Source organism: Mustelus asterias, chromosome 1 (assembly GCF_964213995.1).
Source record: "Mustelus asterias chromosome 1, sMusAst1.hap1.1, whole genome shotgun sequence".
In the NCBI taxonomy this organism is placed as follows: Eukaryota; Metazoa; Chordata; class Chondrichthyes; order Carcharhiniformes; family Triakidae; genus Mustelus; species Mustelus asterias.
In genome coordinates, this window is record NC_135801.1 from 84,495,690 (window position 1) to 84,512,911 (window position 17,222).

Below are 17,222 nucleotides of genomic sequence, written 5' to 3' on the forward strand. Positions count from 1 at the left end.
GATTATGAAGAGAAATTGAGCAACCTGAACCTGTATTCACCAGAGTTTCAAAGAATGAGAAGTGATCTCACTGAAACTACAAAATACTTAAAGGAATAGACATGAATCATAGAATCCCTACAGTGCAGGAGGAGACCATTTGGCTCATCAAGCCTGCACCGACAACAATCTCACCCAGGCCCTATCCCCATAACCTCACTCATTTACCCTGCTAATCCCCTGACACTAAGGGTCAATTTATCATCACCAATCAGCCTAACCCGCACATTTTTGCAGTGTGGGAGAAAACCAGAACCCCTCGGAGGAAACCCACGCAGACACAGGGAGAATGTGCAAACTCCACACAGTCACCCCGAATTGAACCCAGGTCCCTGGCACTGTAAAGCAGCAATGCTAACCACTGTGCCACTGTGTTGCCCATTGATGCAGGTAAAATGTTTACCTTGGCTGGGGAGTGTAGAAGCAAGGGACGCAATTTCAAAATAAGGGGAATGCCACTTAAGACTGAGATGAAGAGAAATTTCTTTACACACAGGATTGTGAACTTCTGGAATTCTCCATCCCTATGGAGCTCAGTTATTGAGTATGCTTATTAACAGTAAAGCAAAGGGTTATGGGGATTGTGTGTGTAAAAGGCCTCGAAGTGTCCAACCAGCCATAATCGATTGAATGGTAGAGCAGGCTCAAGGAGCTAAATGGCCTACTCCTGTTTCTATGTACCTATAACCGCTTTCTTTCCTGTGAGATTGCTCTGTATCATTTGTAAACATTTACTAACTATGAGTCTAATCAGAGACTAGGACCTTGACTGGTTCTTTATTGACTCTTTGTAAGTTTCCTGTTTGATCTTTTTAATTGGCAGGTTTTTCCTGATGTTGATCATCGTTTTTTTTTAAAAGCAATTCACCATCATTTTGCAAAAGCAACTCAACAGAAATTTCCAGAGTTGGTTCTCCTAATTGGCCATTATAACTTTAGTGGAAGATAGATGAAATCCTTGGGCAGAAGTTTCCAAAATCTGGTAGTATGTTAGGTTCAGGCAGAAAACCAGTGTGCACAGAAAATCTGGGGCATATTTTGCACCATCACTCTGGCAGGCCAGCCACACAGCTCCACAGAGATTGGGGCGCCATCTTTGAAGGGCACCCTGATCTGCACCAAAAATAAACTTCCTCCAGTAGTAATTCAAGCCAGTGTTGCATCACTCTAGCTGGGTGGGAAGCTATGGTGAGGGTGGAAGCAATGGTGTTGAGCATTATAATGGTATCCTAATTTATTATAAAAGAAGCTAATCAGGCTCACAGCCCTTCCTGGGCATGAACCCAATCGCGTTATCATAGGAGGCAGGGAAGACAGCAAACTGAGATCTCGCCAGCACAAATCCTATTTTTGCCCTCTTGCAAGATGTAGTGGCTATTAAAGGATTTGCACTTGTGGCTAGTGTGGCCATTCAATCGCAGCCCTTATTTTTGCATTCATATGGCATTTCTGGTAAAGTTATGAGGACTAATTAGGAGAACACCTCGAAGAAATTCACAGTGTTTGAATGGCATTGATTACACTTGTTTGAATCTATGCTCAATGGTTCTGAATCCCAGTATACATCAGATAAACTCTCTACACTGCTTCATAATTTTAAAATAGCCATCAGAAAATATCAGAGGACACCAGCAGCCCTTTGGTACAGAGCAATCAGGTATCAACCTTGCTGTCCTCCACTGATCTTTCTTCAATTGTATGATATCCTTTTTGATGTGGGGTAACCAAGACTGACATGTATATTGCAAAAAATCTCAAAGATTCAAGAATAACCATTTTGTCTTACTTAAACCTGATCTCCTTCAGTTCAGGGGGAGTTCATTTTTTTTAAGCTATCATAAAAAGGTTTACTTATGTGTTAGCAGTTTTTACATTGTACACCTACTGATGATTATGCTTTTAAGAGAATTGTGCCGTTGATTTCTGCCTAAATAAGATTTGCTGTCTTTCGTAGGTATTACAAGACCTCCGTTTTCATCATGTGTTTCTTCATGCCAACTTTTATCCCCTGGTACTTCTGGGGGGAGACTCTGTGGAATTCATACTTCCTGGCTTCTATCCTTCGATACACGGTATCCCTAAATGTCACATGGTTGGTGAACAGTGCTGCTCACATGTATGGAAACAGACCCTATGACAAGAACATCAGCCCTAGAGAAAATAGATTTGTTACTTTTGGAGCAATTGGTGAGTAGGAAGTTGGCTCAAGCTTTTTCATTATTCTGTGAACTTGCATGTTTTCTCAAACTTATGATATTTGACAGGAGGAAGGTACTGACTCGAACTTGGAGATGCAGCTAATTTTAGTTGATTCGAGTACAGGAATTCCTCGACTTTACAACGTTTGAGTTACAATGAATTACATTTACAACGTTTATAAATCGACACCCTGGACGGGATTTTCCGGCTGCGTTCACCCCGCAACCGGAAAATCCCACTTAAGGTCAACGGATCTTTGCCTGGTCTGCTCCCCACCTGCCATGATTCCCATGGCGGGCAGGTCGGGAAAACTCCCCCCACCCTCCCCTGTTTCAACTTTACAACTCAGGTTTTGACTTTATGACGCCACACCAATGAGCTGTTAGTTGTTACCGGTTGTTATGTAATTTTATGTTCTATTGTTCACAATCACAGGAAGGGCGGTTCTCTGATGCAGTATAGAAATGTTTTTGAAAGTGTAGGTACTATTATATCATGGGAAATACACTACTGTAAGGCAATTATACTGAAGGAAGATCTCAAAGAAGTTTCACTATTCTGTGAAAATGGGGTATTGCGCCTTGGTTCTCCCATTTATAACATTATTCCTATGGGAAAACCGGTTCTGACTTACGATGTTTGACATACAATATGGTTTCCCGGAACCAATTGTGTCTTAAGTCTGAGGACTGTATCTGGGATTTTGATGAAAAAATTGACTCTTTCCATCAAGCCTTCTGAAGAGAACAGCTTCTTTATCCTCAGGAATTCTATTTGTGTTGTTTTAAATGGCCTTTTCAACCTGAGATGCTACCTTTAATGCTTCATCAAGCTCTGTCTCCAATCCTTCTGCTGTTCCACTGCACTGAGCATACTTTCATTACTAACATTGAATTCCATATGCCACACTTTAGCTCATAATGTTCATAATTTATCAATATCCCTTTGCAGATTCCTTTGGTCTTTGAAGAATGTAACAATACCTCCCCTTTGGTGTCATTTATAAATTTTAACAACACTTGTTCTGGTCTGTATCCAAATCGCCTGGTGGAATTCCCTGACTCCCTTCCAAACACTGGCTTTAAGGTTTAACCCCATCACTATCCTCCTCCCAATACCATGCTCCTTAATCTTTTCTAATAAAAATTAGGAGTAGAAATAACGGTAATATCACTGGTCTTGCAATGCAGAGGCCCAAGCTAATGTTCTGGAGACAAAGGTTCAAATCCTACCACAGCAACTGGTGGAATTTAAATTATTAATAATCTGGAATTGAAAAGCTAGTCTCAATAATGGTACGACACTGTTGTCAATTGTCATTTAAAAAATCATCTGGTTCCTTTAGGAAAGGAAGCCTGCTGTCCTTATCTGGCCATGCCTATGTGTGACTCCAGACCCACAGCAACATGGTTGACTCTTAACTGCCTTCTGAAATGGTGTGGCAAGCCACTCAGTTCAAGTGAAATTAGGGATGGGCAACAAATGCTGGCCTTGCCAGTGATGACCACACCCCATGAAAGAATAACTAAAGAAAAGATCTCACATTTATGGCAGACTTTTAAGAGGCTATCAAGAAATACGAAATCATAAATCTTGTTGAAGGCATTCTTACAATCCATGCATATTAGATCCACTATGTTTCCTCTTTGAACCATCTCTGTTACCTCCGCAAAGTGCTTGTGCTTTATTAAATATAACCATTCCAAGATGCATGGTAATTTCATCCTTAATGCTCTCTTCCACAGATTTTAAACCACCTGATCTACAATTCTTCAATTAGTTCTGTCCCCCCTTTTTAAAAGAGGGTGCCAAACTGTCCTCATTTGTCAATTTTATTTCAACTATAATTATCCTCATCTTTCTAAAGTCTATCTTAATAGGAGCGTATGTCAGTAATGGTTTTCCAAAAAGTAGACCTGATGACCTCGTTGTATGGCACTTCATGCCATCCACATCATTTGAAAAAGTAGAAACACTGGTTCAATAGCTATATACTCTGACCCCATTGGAAGACTCGCAGCAACAACATAACCTTCTTGGCATGGGTCCATTAGTATCTGTTTACTGTTCTCCAGCTGCCACCTTCAGTTCAGTTTAGGCATAATGAGAGACTGAAAGGGCATAGGCAATATACAGTGATTATATTAGTGCCACCTAGAATTGTGTCATGATTGATGTGCCACACAAATAAATAGAAGAGCACAGTTATCTTTACATCACTCCCTGTGTTTTCTAAGAGTTTGCCATAATCTTTGCTTTTGTATTTTAAACTTTCATGTATAAAGCTAATTAACTCAAAAAAAGGGGTTGTGGAGTGAGTTTTTTTGGGGGGGGAGGGTTTGCACGGCAAGGGAGAGAAAGTATGGGCTCTGGTGCTTCTCCTGTTTACGAGCCACTTATTCTGCCCCAACCCCACCACATTTTAACCCTCCCTCTCTTTTAGATTCACTATTCAATTCACCAAACACAGAAAGGTCCCAGTAAAATGATAACCTCCATTGTTGACATCTGATTACAAATATCATCCAATATATTTGCAACAAGGGTCATTTAATATTAAGGGCAGCAATGATATAGTTTGTACGTGCCCTATAGGTGATCCACCATGACAATTAAAAAATCAGAAAGTACAGATTTTACTTCAACTGCATCATGCAATGTTGTTAATTTCACAGAAAAGCTATCCTATTATTTATAAGATTGTGCAGACAATAACACTGATTTTGTTGACTGCCTTAGCCCTCATTAATACGTTCTGCACATTGCATCATATGGTAACAGTAAATTCATATTTGAGGTCAAGATTCAGTAATTGCAACCCAGATAAACTGCACAAGATCTTTCTCCATTCTTGCTTAAATGTGCTGTGCTGGAAGAAACAAGCCCCGGAGCTGCAAACAGAATTGCAGACGTCACTGAATGGATCAGGAGTCTCCTCATCCCAAATTCCAGGAAAACTGGGGAAAGCCACACCCCACTGCCCACCTGCTGTGGGGCTCAGGAACTTGAGTGGACGCTTCTAACTGGCACTATGTTGCCTGCAAATGATGACATATCTTGCATGACCATCTTGCATTAACAACAGATTGTTTATTTTATGATATTAAATGTACAATTAAAAAATGTCCTTATGTTCACATTACAACTTTATCAGAATTAACTAATTGATATATAATCAAATAAATCTGGGTGTTATGCATGAATTTCAGAAAATTAGAATGGAGGAAATAAGGAAGGTAAATGGAATCTTGGCATTTATTGCGAAAGGAATAGAATATAGAGTATTGAAATGTAATAAAGCATTAGTGAGACTGCACTTAGAATATTGTGTACAATTTTGGTCCCTTTACTTGCAAAGGGATGTAGTGGCATTGGAGGTGGTTCAGAGGAAGTTCACTAGATTGATTCCAGAGCTGAGGCATTTGACTTACGAACAGAGATTGAACAGTTTTGACCTATACTCCCTGGAGTTCAGGAGAATGAGGAATCAAATTGAGGTGTACAAAATGATCAGGGGGATTTACAAAGTAGACGTGGAGAAGATGTTTCCTCTTGTAGGGCAATCTAGAACAAGATGTCATTATTTTAGGATAGTTTTAAAACGGAGATGTGGAGAAATTACTTCTCTCGAAGGGTCGTGAGTCTGTGGAATTCACTATCTCCAAGTGTGGTGGATGCCAGGAATTTGCGTAAACTTAAGGAAGAAGTGGACAAATTTTTAATTAGTACGTGTTTAAAGGGTTATGGTGAACAGAGAGCTAAGTGGAGTTGAGATCAGCCATGATCGTATTAAATCACAGAGCAGCTCGAGGGGCTGGATTGCCTATTCCTGCTTCTAGTTCTTATGATTTTTATGATACATAATTGAATTGGCACAATGAATAGCTTGCCAATTGTACATTTTGAGAACATAAGAAAAAAGGACCCAGAGTAAGCCATTTGGTCATCCAAGTCTGGTCTGCCATTCAATAAGATCATGAGAGGTCACACAGGATGCCACAGTGGTTAGCGCCCACAGCGCCAGGGACCTGGATTCGATTCCTGACTTGGGTCATTCTGTGTGGAGTCTGCAAGTCCTCCCCATGTTTGCGTGGGTTTCCTCTGGGTGCTCCGGTTTCCTCCCACAGTGCGAAAGATGTGCTAAATTCTTTCTGTGTACCCGAACAAACGCCGGAGTATGGCAACTAGGGAATGTTACACAGTAACTTCATTGCAGTGTTAATATAAGCATACTTGTGTTACTAATAAATAAACTTTTAAAGACACCAGGTTATAGTCCACAGGTTTATTTGAAATCACAAGCTTTTGGAACGCTGCTCCTTCGTCAGGTGAAGGAGCAGCGCTTCACCTGACTGAGGAGCAGTGCTCCGAAAGCCTGTGATTTCAAATAAACCTGTTGGACTGTAACTTGGTGTTGTGTGACCCCTCATCTTGTCCACCCCAGTCCAACACCGGCATCTCCACATCACGGTAAGATTATGGCTGATCTTTTGACTTAACTTTCTGCACTATCCCATATCCCTTAATTCCCTTTGTACCCAAAGATCTTAAATATACTCAATGACTGACAATTCACAGCTCTCAATAGGAGAGGATTCCAAAGATTAACCATTAATCCATTGAGTGAAGAAATTTATTTTCATATCAGTCCAAATGGCTGACCCCTTTTTCTGAGACCGTGGTTCCCCGTTTCTGGTGACCCACATCTACCCTGTCAAATCATTTAAGAATTTTATATTTCAATTTATTCACCCATCTCATTCCAAATTTTAGTGGGTAAAGGCCTAATTTACTCAATTCTTCTTGCAGAGTAATTCTTTCAGACCAGAAATCATCTAGTGAACCTTTGTTGTGTATTCTCTTGAAAGCGAATGCATCTTTCCTTTGTTAAAGAGACCAAAACTATATACAGTACTGCAAGTGTGGTCTTGCCTTATATAATGGTAGTAAGACATCTTTACTCGTATACTCTGTTTCCCTTTATAACAAAAGCAAACTCACCATTTGCCGTCCTAATTACTCACTGCAACAGTGTGTTAACTTTCTGTGATTTGTCTGAAAAGGAAAGAAGATATTTTAAAGAGATTTAGCAAAAAAAAACCCTGAGGATAATAACCTGAGCTAATAATTACAGAAACTGAAATTCTGTTCAACTCTAATCGAATGACTGCTGAAGAGGTTTGAGGGAATCATCTGATAGACAATGGTATCCAAGTCGAACAACATGCTGGTCCTCGTGAGAGCCCCAAATACTGTTACAAGAAATATATTAGATTAATTTTAAATTGCTGTATTTCTTTCAGGGGAAGGATTCCACAACTATCACCACACATTTCCATTCGACTACTCGACAAGTGAGTTTGGCCTCCAGCTGAACCCAACAACATGCTTTATTGATTTCATGTGTTGGCTTGGCCTGGCAAGTGACCGAAAGCGAGCCTCTAAGCAGATGATTCAAGCACGCAAATTGAGGACTGGGGACGGGAGCACTTAAAAGAAACACAAAGAAAATCTCAAAGTCCTTATGAAGATTTCAATCATTTAAATTTGCTGTTATTTTAACTTGGAAATATAGTCATTGCATTTCAAGCTTGTGACAATGACAATGCATCTAGCTTTATCGCCGTTTAATTTTTTTCCCTACTTAACACTTTCTAGTCCATGCAAGTCAAAAGCATCCTTGAGTGCATTCACTATATTTTACAGACTGCAGAAAGGTATACTTAGTCTGCCTGCCATGGTCTGATGTAATAAGTGACAGCAGATGTGCCATACTGTCCTACAGTACCTAATGGTGAAACTGTATATCAATCAAGTTTCCTTTGCCTTCAGGAGACTTTAGATTCAGTTAAGACATCAATATAATGGATTAATGAAACAGGTTTTTGAAATGATTCCTACTCTAGAAAGCCGAATCAGTAGTCTTGCAACATAAATTCAGAATCATGGGCTTGAAAGGGTTAAACTACATGAATTTATTTTAATGTTAATGCCAGTGATGTTGATAATTTCCTACTTTTTCAGTTTATTTGAACCCATGTCAACTTTGTACAAGAAAGTAGTTACTGAGGGGAAAGTGAAGGGTCTTGAAACTTTGATGTCTACATGTATAAATGATTATTAAGAATCTTTGTATAATTTAAAACAAAACAGTTTTATTTATTCTGGTGTGGCGATGGAGTGGAAGATTGCTGTTCTTCTTTAGATGCCTCTGGTGTGAAGAAGAATTGTTGGAGAGGAAAAAAGGAATCTTTTTACAAGGTTTATCAGCTGTGGCACATATTGTGTTTAGGAAATATACTGATGGCTATTCACTTTCTTTTTGAGACCAAATCATTTAAACCTAATTTACAGAAGTGGACCTCATGTACGTATGAACATATGAATCAAGGCCAGCTGAAAACTACTTTTCTTACTGGGAAGGAGTAAACACAGGGTACAAACCACAGGATATTTGGGAAACGCTCAGAAAAACTTTAATATTCAGTTCTTAGACTGTTTCCTGATTCAGTTAACCTTCTGGCTGCTCTATCCCTTGCTGCTTGTTGAAATGATTTTTTTATTTGGTTATGGTTAGGGGCAATTATGTATTAGACATCAAAAAATTTAAAATCAAAATTGTTAACTAACTTTTAAGGGGCATTAGCAGTCTAGATATGCTGGATATTAATTTCAGTAACACATTGAGAATTTTCTCGGCAGGTGATATTGCCCATAGTACATTTATGCCACAGTTGACAGTGAGCTCCAGGCAGTGTTTCATTGGTGCAAATGACTATCATAACTCAGCTTGTGCCTCTACTGTTCAAACTCTGTAAAGGAAGTTGCTCCTGTTTTGTTACCAATGAGATGGCTGCTATACATACTGTGTGTGTGTGTGTACTTGTGTTTGTGGGAGAGGGAGGAGGGAAATGAGCACAAGCATGTGATAATGTGCAATAAATAAGTCATGCAGCAACACTTTAGGATATCACAGCAACACTTTATGATATTATAGCAACTCAATGTCTGTCTGTCCCCATCTCTCTGGTGATCTCACAAACATTGAACTATTTAATTAAGTGTAAAATAATAAATGTAAGATGAGTCTACGTCCTTTCCCGTTGATAGAATCAGTGTGCCATTTCAAAATACCAAGACTGTGTTAATTCTGTTAAACCTTATATAATCCATTTGTCCTATATTTTGTGACAGTATTTCTCAGTAATCAGTTAAATGCCTAATTTGTGGGTTAGATGGTGTATCTATTCTTTTCTATTGTATTCTTTATCAATGATAAAACAGGAGATTACCTGAAATATTTTCTGTTAATATGAATAAACCAAAGTTTGACCTTGCAATTACTTATGGATTTGACCACAGTTCAATAAATTTTAAAAAATACAGTACTGACGAGTAGAGAAAAAGATCAACTCAGATATAAATAATTTTTTTAATGAAATTAATCACATGATTTGTATGAGTCTATATCTGTAACCATCACATGACTAAATTGCCTGACTACCAAGTAGAGACCAAATGTCTTTCCCAGGAGAATATTGGGAAGAGTGTTTACTGGACCATTCTTGTGCATCACCTAGTTGCCTATAAAAGAAAGGTACATTGACTGAGGTATCAACAATCCTGCTTTCCCTTTCATCCACAATTGGTGCCTGATCTGGGAACCTAGTAAAGGGGAAAGGGAGTAGAAAATAATTTGAATGAATAGTGAGTTTATTCAGTGAATAGGTGAACCATTTGGACCAGATGGGTCCCAAGGTTGTAGCCTGTACTAAATTAGCTGATCTCAACCAAAGTGCGTGTAGTGGGAGGATTCCAATGAATTCAGTTGCTGGAATTTTACCACCTGAGGCTCGTAAGATCCCACCTGAGGCCAACAGAGAATGCCGTTCTGTGAGCCGGTAAAATTCCAGCAATTGTCTCCGCAATAGGAAGGAGAAAATTTGACCTTATTTCTGCTCCCAGTTGCTCTCCTATGTCCACCCCTCTACTCTCCCCCACCTGTATTGAAACTGCAATAAGTGCAAATCAGGTAAAAGCAAAATACTGCGGATGCTGGAATCTGAAACAAAAACAGAAAATGCTGGAAAATCTCAGCAGGTCTGACAGTATTTGTGGAAAGAATACAGCCAACGTTTTGAGTCTGGATGACCCTTTGTCAGAGCTAAGAGCAAAGAAATCAGGTGTTGGCTCCACTGTGATGTTTCCCTGGCCAATGCACTGCGGCGGCACTGGTCAGAATCCGGAAGAAAACGATGGGGTTGATGGGTCTTGTTTTGGCCCAGAATCCTCATGAGATGCTGAGAATTTTGTACTCTATAATTCTTACTGTCCTGAATTCATCCCTCAGGATGCAGCCCATAGTAAATACACTGAGCAAACCATCAATGAATGGTTTACCTTGGTAAAATTGGAGCATGGTGTTCAAAAACTAGAAGAAAAAAATCATATGTGGGCCGATAGAAGAAGTCATTTCACAGGCAGGGAATGAATTTTCTCCAGCATGTAAAATGGCCAAGTGGAAACCTTGGGCACCGTTAATAGAGGAAGCCTCTCACAATCAATGGAAATGGCCACTTTAAACTTTATGCAAATTACATCATTTTATTTGGCAAACCATGTTAACTATTCTGTCAATTCTAACCTGTATAGGTATTATTAAAATGAATCTCTTAAAAACAATCCACATGGTGAGGCTAGCACATGGATATATATTTTCAGCAGGAAATTCTCTGTAAATTATTCAAATTGTCAGTCAGCCAATTCAATTCACCTGTAAGACACCAACATTTCCTTTATTTAAAGTCTGACATGCTTTGTCTCATTGAACATTGATATGAACTTCTTTTGCATGTTCTCCATGTCTGGCCACCATCAGCATATTGAACAGTTTAAGTTGACATAGGATGCCAACAAAATATTAGAAAATTAGAAAATACTTAGTCGTTGAAGCACCACATGTTTTTGTTTGCTGGTTTTGCCATTAAGTATGGTTGGTTTCCTTTACTTAACTCCCCAACAAAGTTCTTGGAGTTGAATGCTATTAAACACACTTCAAGTGAATTTGTTAAGAATGCCAAAAGTTGACTTGAATCCAGCCGTCACCTTCCCGTTAGTATATCGATCCTAACACCAACTTGCTGTCGTGCTGGGTAGTCCTATACATGGTGACCAGTGATGGCAGTCATGGAGTAGTATGTATTATTACCTGCTATTGATAGTTAGAAGTACATTTATTCTAGCTGGAGGTAACATAAGAAGTTGAGAAATGACACCAATTACAAAGCACTCTATACCCTAGACCTGGAGATGGTAGGTGTGATGATGTGAGAATGAATTGTGGAAAGGAAGATGTTTTTAAGTGCAAACTTTCTTTCATATGTATTTCTGCAAATCTAACTTCGGCTGATTTATACTGTACAGTCTGATAAATGCCAATTCTATAGCACATTCTTCATTTGCAGTATTTACTAAATGAACTGTAAACATAATTGAATTTTGTGTTGGTTTCATTTTGCTTATAAATGAGGGTACTGTCCTCATGAGAAATGTGCCACATGCATTTGGAAAAGAAGTCTTGTACAAATTCATTCTATGGACTTGTATCCAACTTTAGTTTACAGGAGCCAATAGATAATTAAACATAAATCTGTATATAATTGTGCTTTGCATAATTAATTCAGTAAGGAGACCTACCTATATTAACCTTGGTCAGTGCTTCTAATGTTAGATCTTGGCTATAAACCCATACTTGGGAAGGCTTGGGGTATAAATATATTGATGCATTTCCCACTAAACACCATTTGCCAAAATAACTAAGAGAAGGCAAAGATTGTGGTCGGTGCAGACTCGATGGGCCGAATGGCCTCTTTCTGTACTGTAGGGTTTCTATGATTTCTATGATGAATGGAAACACCCGAGCAAGGTGTGGAACAACTCCAAATGCACCACTGTACTCAACCTCATGGAACATAAATGCACAAGCAATTTTGCAACCCCAAGTAAATATCAGGTTCGATTCACTTAGTTTGGATGAGTTACTATTACTTTATCAGCAATTAAATATCATCTTTTCTGAGGCCCTTGTGGTAGTAAAAAGCCATTAACCTGCCAAATAACAGAATGTTCTGTGAAATAAAACAGAGTTCTTGCAAAATAAGGAAACATCTTGAAAACTATTTCCATTTATTCATTACAGCATTTTGCTTAAAAAATGCTACAGCCTTCACCACCTGCCTTCCCCTCACCTACACCCCAGTACCTGTATTGTTGGGAATGCCAATATACCTGGCTCTCCTGAACTGAATCCTGCGGTGTTGTCATACTGGTGAAATTACCTGTCCAAGCTCCTAGTAAAAACAGAAGTAGCCTTGTCACATGACTGCATAGAATATCAGATCCTGCATTTTTGTATTTATTCATCATTACCATCACTGCATTATGCTCACAAAGCTCATGGAAGGCACACCTGCACTTTTAAAGCAATTTTAAAAAAGAGATTTGGAATTTGGTCTATGAAAATAGAAATTAAATGGGAACAAAGGCCATAAAATAACCTGTCTACCCGGTTGACCAATTTGTTGCAGCAAATATTGTTTGCATACTGCAAAGTTTAATACTCTCTCATTTACTTAAAATGTAGAGTTTGAAAAAGGTTTAAAATAAATACTGCTGAGTTTGCCTTGTCTCTGGTGTTTGTGTTACTTGTAATGGTCAACCTTCTGACCATTGTAACAAAGAGGTTTGCTTCACTCAAAAATTCTCTCCGAGAGTCTGGGAACTGCAGTCTGTTGCTGGAGTTTAGCACTACAGACTACAACAGCCCTCACTTCCTCATCTAAGCAGCTGTCCTATACATGGGCCTGAGCAATATATATTGACAAGAGGTCATTTGGTGATGAAGGACATCAAAGCCAAGTTGATACCCACATGCTTGCTCTGTTCAGTGAAGACCTCAGGATATTGGTGTGAATCTTGGCTGATTCCCCCCCCCCTGCCCCCGGGCCAAGCTCAGGGTAGCAGCCAAACGTAGCAACCCTTCTGCTGCTCCAGCAGAAACAGCCAACTCTCTGTGGGCTGGGAAATAAGCTTGGGCCCTTCCCAGTCTCTACACTTCTGGACGATGGCCTAGTGGTATTGATCCAGAATCTCAGTTAATGTTCTGAGGACCTGGGTTTGAATCCCATCTTGGCAGGTGGTGGAAATTAAATTTAATTTAAAAAATATGGAATTAAGAATTTACTGATGACCATGAAACCATTGTCAATTGTCAGAAAAACTCACCTGGTTCACTGATGTCCTTTAGGGAAGGAAATCTGATCTCCTTACCTGAAGTGGCCTACATGTGACTCTAGAGTCATAGCAATGTGGTTGACTCTTGGGCAACTAGGGATGGGCAATTAATGCTGGCCAGCCAGCAATGCCCATGTCTCTCAAATGAATTTTAAAAATGTACATTATTTGCCTAATTAACAACTAAAGCAGCAGCTACTCTTCTTTCTTTTGCAGGAATAACTCAAGGGAAATGAAAGACAGTAATTTTAAAATCTCTATTTAAAAAAAAGTAAGGAGTCTCACAACACCAGGTTAAAGTCTAACAGCTTTATTTGGTATCATGAGCTTTTGGAGCACTGCTCCTTCATCAGGTGAGTGCCACTAAGCCGCCCAGGTACCTGATGTACCTATGCCTGGTGTGATGCCAGGTGCATAGGCAGCATGTCTGAACAATTGGCTGAATCAGACAGCATGTTCTTTCAGTAGTTTGTAATAGGCTCAAACTGTACTCAACCAGCCTGCACTTGCAAAACCCAAAACAAAATGTCTACAGTTAGATATAGTTTATTTATTAGTATCACAAGTAGGTTTATATTAACACTGCAATGAAGTTACTGTGAAAATTCCCTAGTCACCACACTCCGGCGCTTGTCTGAGGAAGAATTCAGCATGGCCAATGCACTTAACCAGCACATCTTTCGGAGGAAACCGGAGCACCCGGAGGAAACCCATGCAGACACATGAAGAACATGCAGACTCTGCACAGACAGTGACCCAAGTCAGGAATTGAACCTGGGTCCCTGGCACTATGAGGCAGCAGTGCTGCCCTATGATTCTGCAATTGGCAGCACTTGTTGAACAATCCTGAGTGCATTAGTAGCTACACTAACAATCAATTTAAGATGTAATCAGCTGAGCTTATAACATTCATTCATACTAGAAGCAACATCAATGGAAATACTTTGGCCAATCATTGTTGATTTGCCAACCAATCAGCACCTTTTTTCCCTTGTAGTATAAATTGTTGTGATTGTTTTAGAATCATAGAGTCATAGACATTTACAGCATGGTCCAACTTGTTCATGCCGCCCTTTCTTTCAAACCCCTAAGCTAGTCCCAATTGCCCACATTTAGCCCATATCCCTCTTTACCCATCTTACCCATGTAATTGTCCAAACACTTTTTAAAAGACAAAACTGTACCTGCCTCTACTACTACCTCTGGCAGCTTGTTCCACACACTCACCACCCTCTGTGTGAAAAAATTGTCCCTCTGGACCCTTTTGTATCTCTCCCCTCTCACCTTAAACCTAAGCCCTCTAGTTTTAGACTTCTCTACCTTTGGTTTTGAATTTGGTATTCTTGCTTTTGTTCTGATGAAGACAAAAACATGACTCTTTTCAGCAATATTCAGAAATCACATTAATTGCCCGTTAGTCATCAGATACTATTCTCTTGTATTATGAACTTGTATATAGAAAAAACAAAGCCTCTGCTATCTCTTTCCAACTTATTTTAATTTGAATTAATGCAATTAATCTGCACCAAGGATTTGATCCTCTCTAAGTTTAATTAATTTATCCATTATCTCTTCTGTTTCTATGTTAAATGTCATTAGATATTTTTGGATCTCTTCAAATGTCACGTCCATCATGACTTCCTGTTAATAAATTCTGTCATTGCCTGTTAGATTATCATGTGTATCCCTGCACTCCGTGGCCCTAAACCTATTCCTGTTATTTTTAATTAATTGTGATGTTTGTGTATACAGTATACTTTACTGTTTGTTTTTGTATTCCTTGATAATTTAATTTGTAGTTTCTCTTTGACTTCCTAATTATTTTTAACCTTACCTTTTATCCTCATTATCTTCTCCTTTGTTGGCCTCTTTTTAGGTCAAACCAAATAAACAAACTCAGATTAAGTCAGGACAAAGTAAAAGGGGCAGCTCCCCAAAAGGAGGGGGAACAGCCCAAACAGAAATCAAAGTACAAAGGAAACTTAAAAGCATCAAATTAAAATGTGATTGTCAGGGTCAATAACGCCTTTTTTCTTCAGTTTCAATTTGTCCTTATTTTTTTATTCATTTATATTGTGTCAATAACCAAAAGAGAAAATGCTGGAAAATCTCAGCAGATCTGGCAGCAGGAGAGAAAAGAGCTGACGTTTCGAGTCTAGACGATCCCTTTGTGTCAATACTGGCTGGTTTGGCTAGCCAATCGTGCTACGTAGAATCATGAATGGTGGTGGACAAAATAGCAGAAGGACTCCATGAGCATTTCTATGAGCCCGGTATATAAATGCAAAAAAAAGTGGACTGCTTCCAATCATTTTTAGCCAGAAGTGTTGAATGGATGATCCATCTCTGCTTCATCCTGAGATCCCCACCATCACTGGTGCCAATCTTCAGCCAATTCGATTCTACCAGATATCAAAGAAACAGCTTGAGTGCACCGGTTACAAAAAATGATATGATAAAGGCAAAATACTGCGATGCTGGAATCTGAAACAAAAAGAGAAAATGCTGGAGAAACTCAGCAGGTCTGACAGCATTGTGGAAAGAAAATAGTGCCAACGTTTCGAATCTGGATGACCTTTTGTCAGAGTTATGCTGTGATCCTGGCAAACCTCCCTAGCAAGCTCATATCCCGTGAATGAATGAAAGGAAAGATAAATGACACAACTTTGTGATTTCTCATTCACATCATAGCCAATTCTGCTCTTCCTCCCAATACACGGGCAGCTATACAGTATTTTAACTAGGCCAACACACTGCTCTTTCTCCCATTACACTGCCTGCTATACAGAGAGCCTATTTTAACTAGACCTACACTGCCTGCTATACAGAGAGCCTATCTTAACTAAACGAATACACTGCTCTTTCTCCCATTACACTGCCTGCTATACAGAGCCTATTTTAACTAGACGAATACACTGCTCTTTCTCCCATTACACTGCCTGCTATACAGAGAGCCTATTTTAACCAGACCATTACACTGCCTGCTATACAGAGAGCCTATTTTAACTAGACCAATACACTGCCTGCTATACAGAGAGCCTATTTTAACTAGACCATTACACAGCCTGCTGTCCAGACTGGACACTGCAGCGTGCAGGGACTGACTGAGAGCTTCAATGAAGACCCGCCCCGCCCCCAGCGCAGACACTCCAATGGGCTGAGAGTTCTCTGCTGCCAGGCCCCGCCTCCGATTGTTCTGTGATCTGTCAGTCAGGACCGGGCTACCTCCAGGGTTGGCTGCGATTGGCCTGCGGCTCGGCGGGGGCGGGAACTGTTAGTCACCGGTTGCCGGGTGAGGGAGCGGCGCGCGCTCCGGGTGGCACCGCCGGCAGCTGCAGGTAGTGTCTCTGTAGGGCACTGTGGTGTGGAGCAGCATCCTCCTGCCCTCGGAACAGTGACCACCACTAACTGACAGACCCACACTCAAACACTGCCGCTGTTTTCAGTTTGTCAGGACACCGATTAGCTTTATCCGCACAGGTGACTTTATAGTGCGCCTCCGCATTTGAAATTGGTCTGCAACAATAAGTAGAGAGAGTTTGTGTACATTGTGATGTGAGGGCAGGACTTTTTTTTGGTATATGTGAGGAATAGCAGACTAAAGGGGGGGAAGCCTGATTGCAGTAAATAACTTGAGTGGTGTGCCTCACTAATTGGAGTAGTACAGAAACGAACCATTAGCTGTGGTTTAT

At 39.9% G+C, this 17,222-nt stretch overlaps 1 protein-coding gene and 1 pseudogene across 1 annotated transcript in view; both read left to right on the top strand.

The window, feature by feature from the left end:
* LOC144495887 (stearoyl-CoA desaturase 5-like) overlaps positions 1-7,732 on the top strand; it is a 48,486-nt gene extending 40,754 nt beyond the window's left edge. Inside the window, exons 4-5 of the mRNA XM_078216683.1 lie at positions 1,994-2,226; positions 7,542-7,732. Coding sequence (XP_078072809.1) covers positions 1,994-2,226; positions 7,542-7,732 — 424 coding nt within the window. The remainder of the gene's footprint in view (positions 1-1,993; positions 2,227-7,541) is intronic.
* Positions 7,733-10,454: 2,722 nt separating this feature from the next.
* On the top strand, positions 10,455-10,820 carry LOC144508456 (NADH dehydrogenase [ubiquinone] 1 alpha subcomplex subunit 5 pseudogene; annotated as a pseudogene).
* The last annotated feature ends 6,402 nt before the right edge of the window (positions 10,821-17,222 follow it).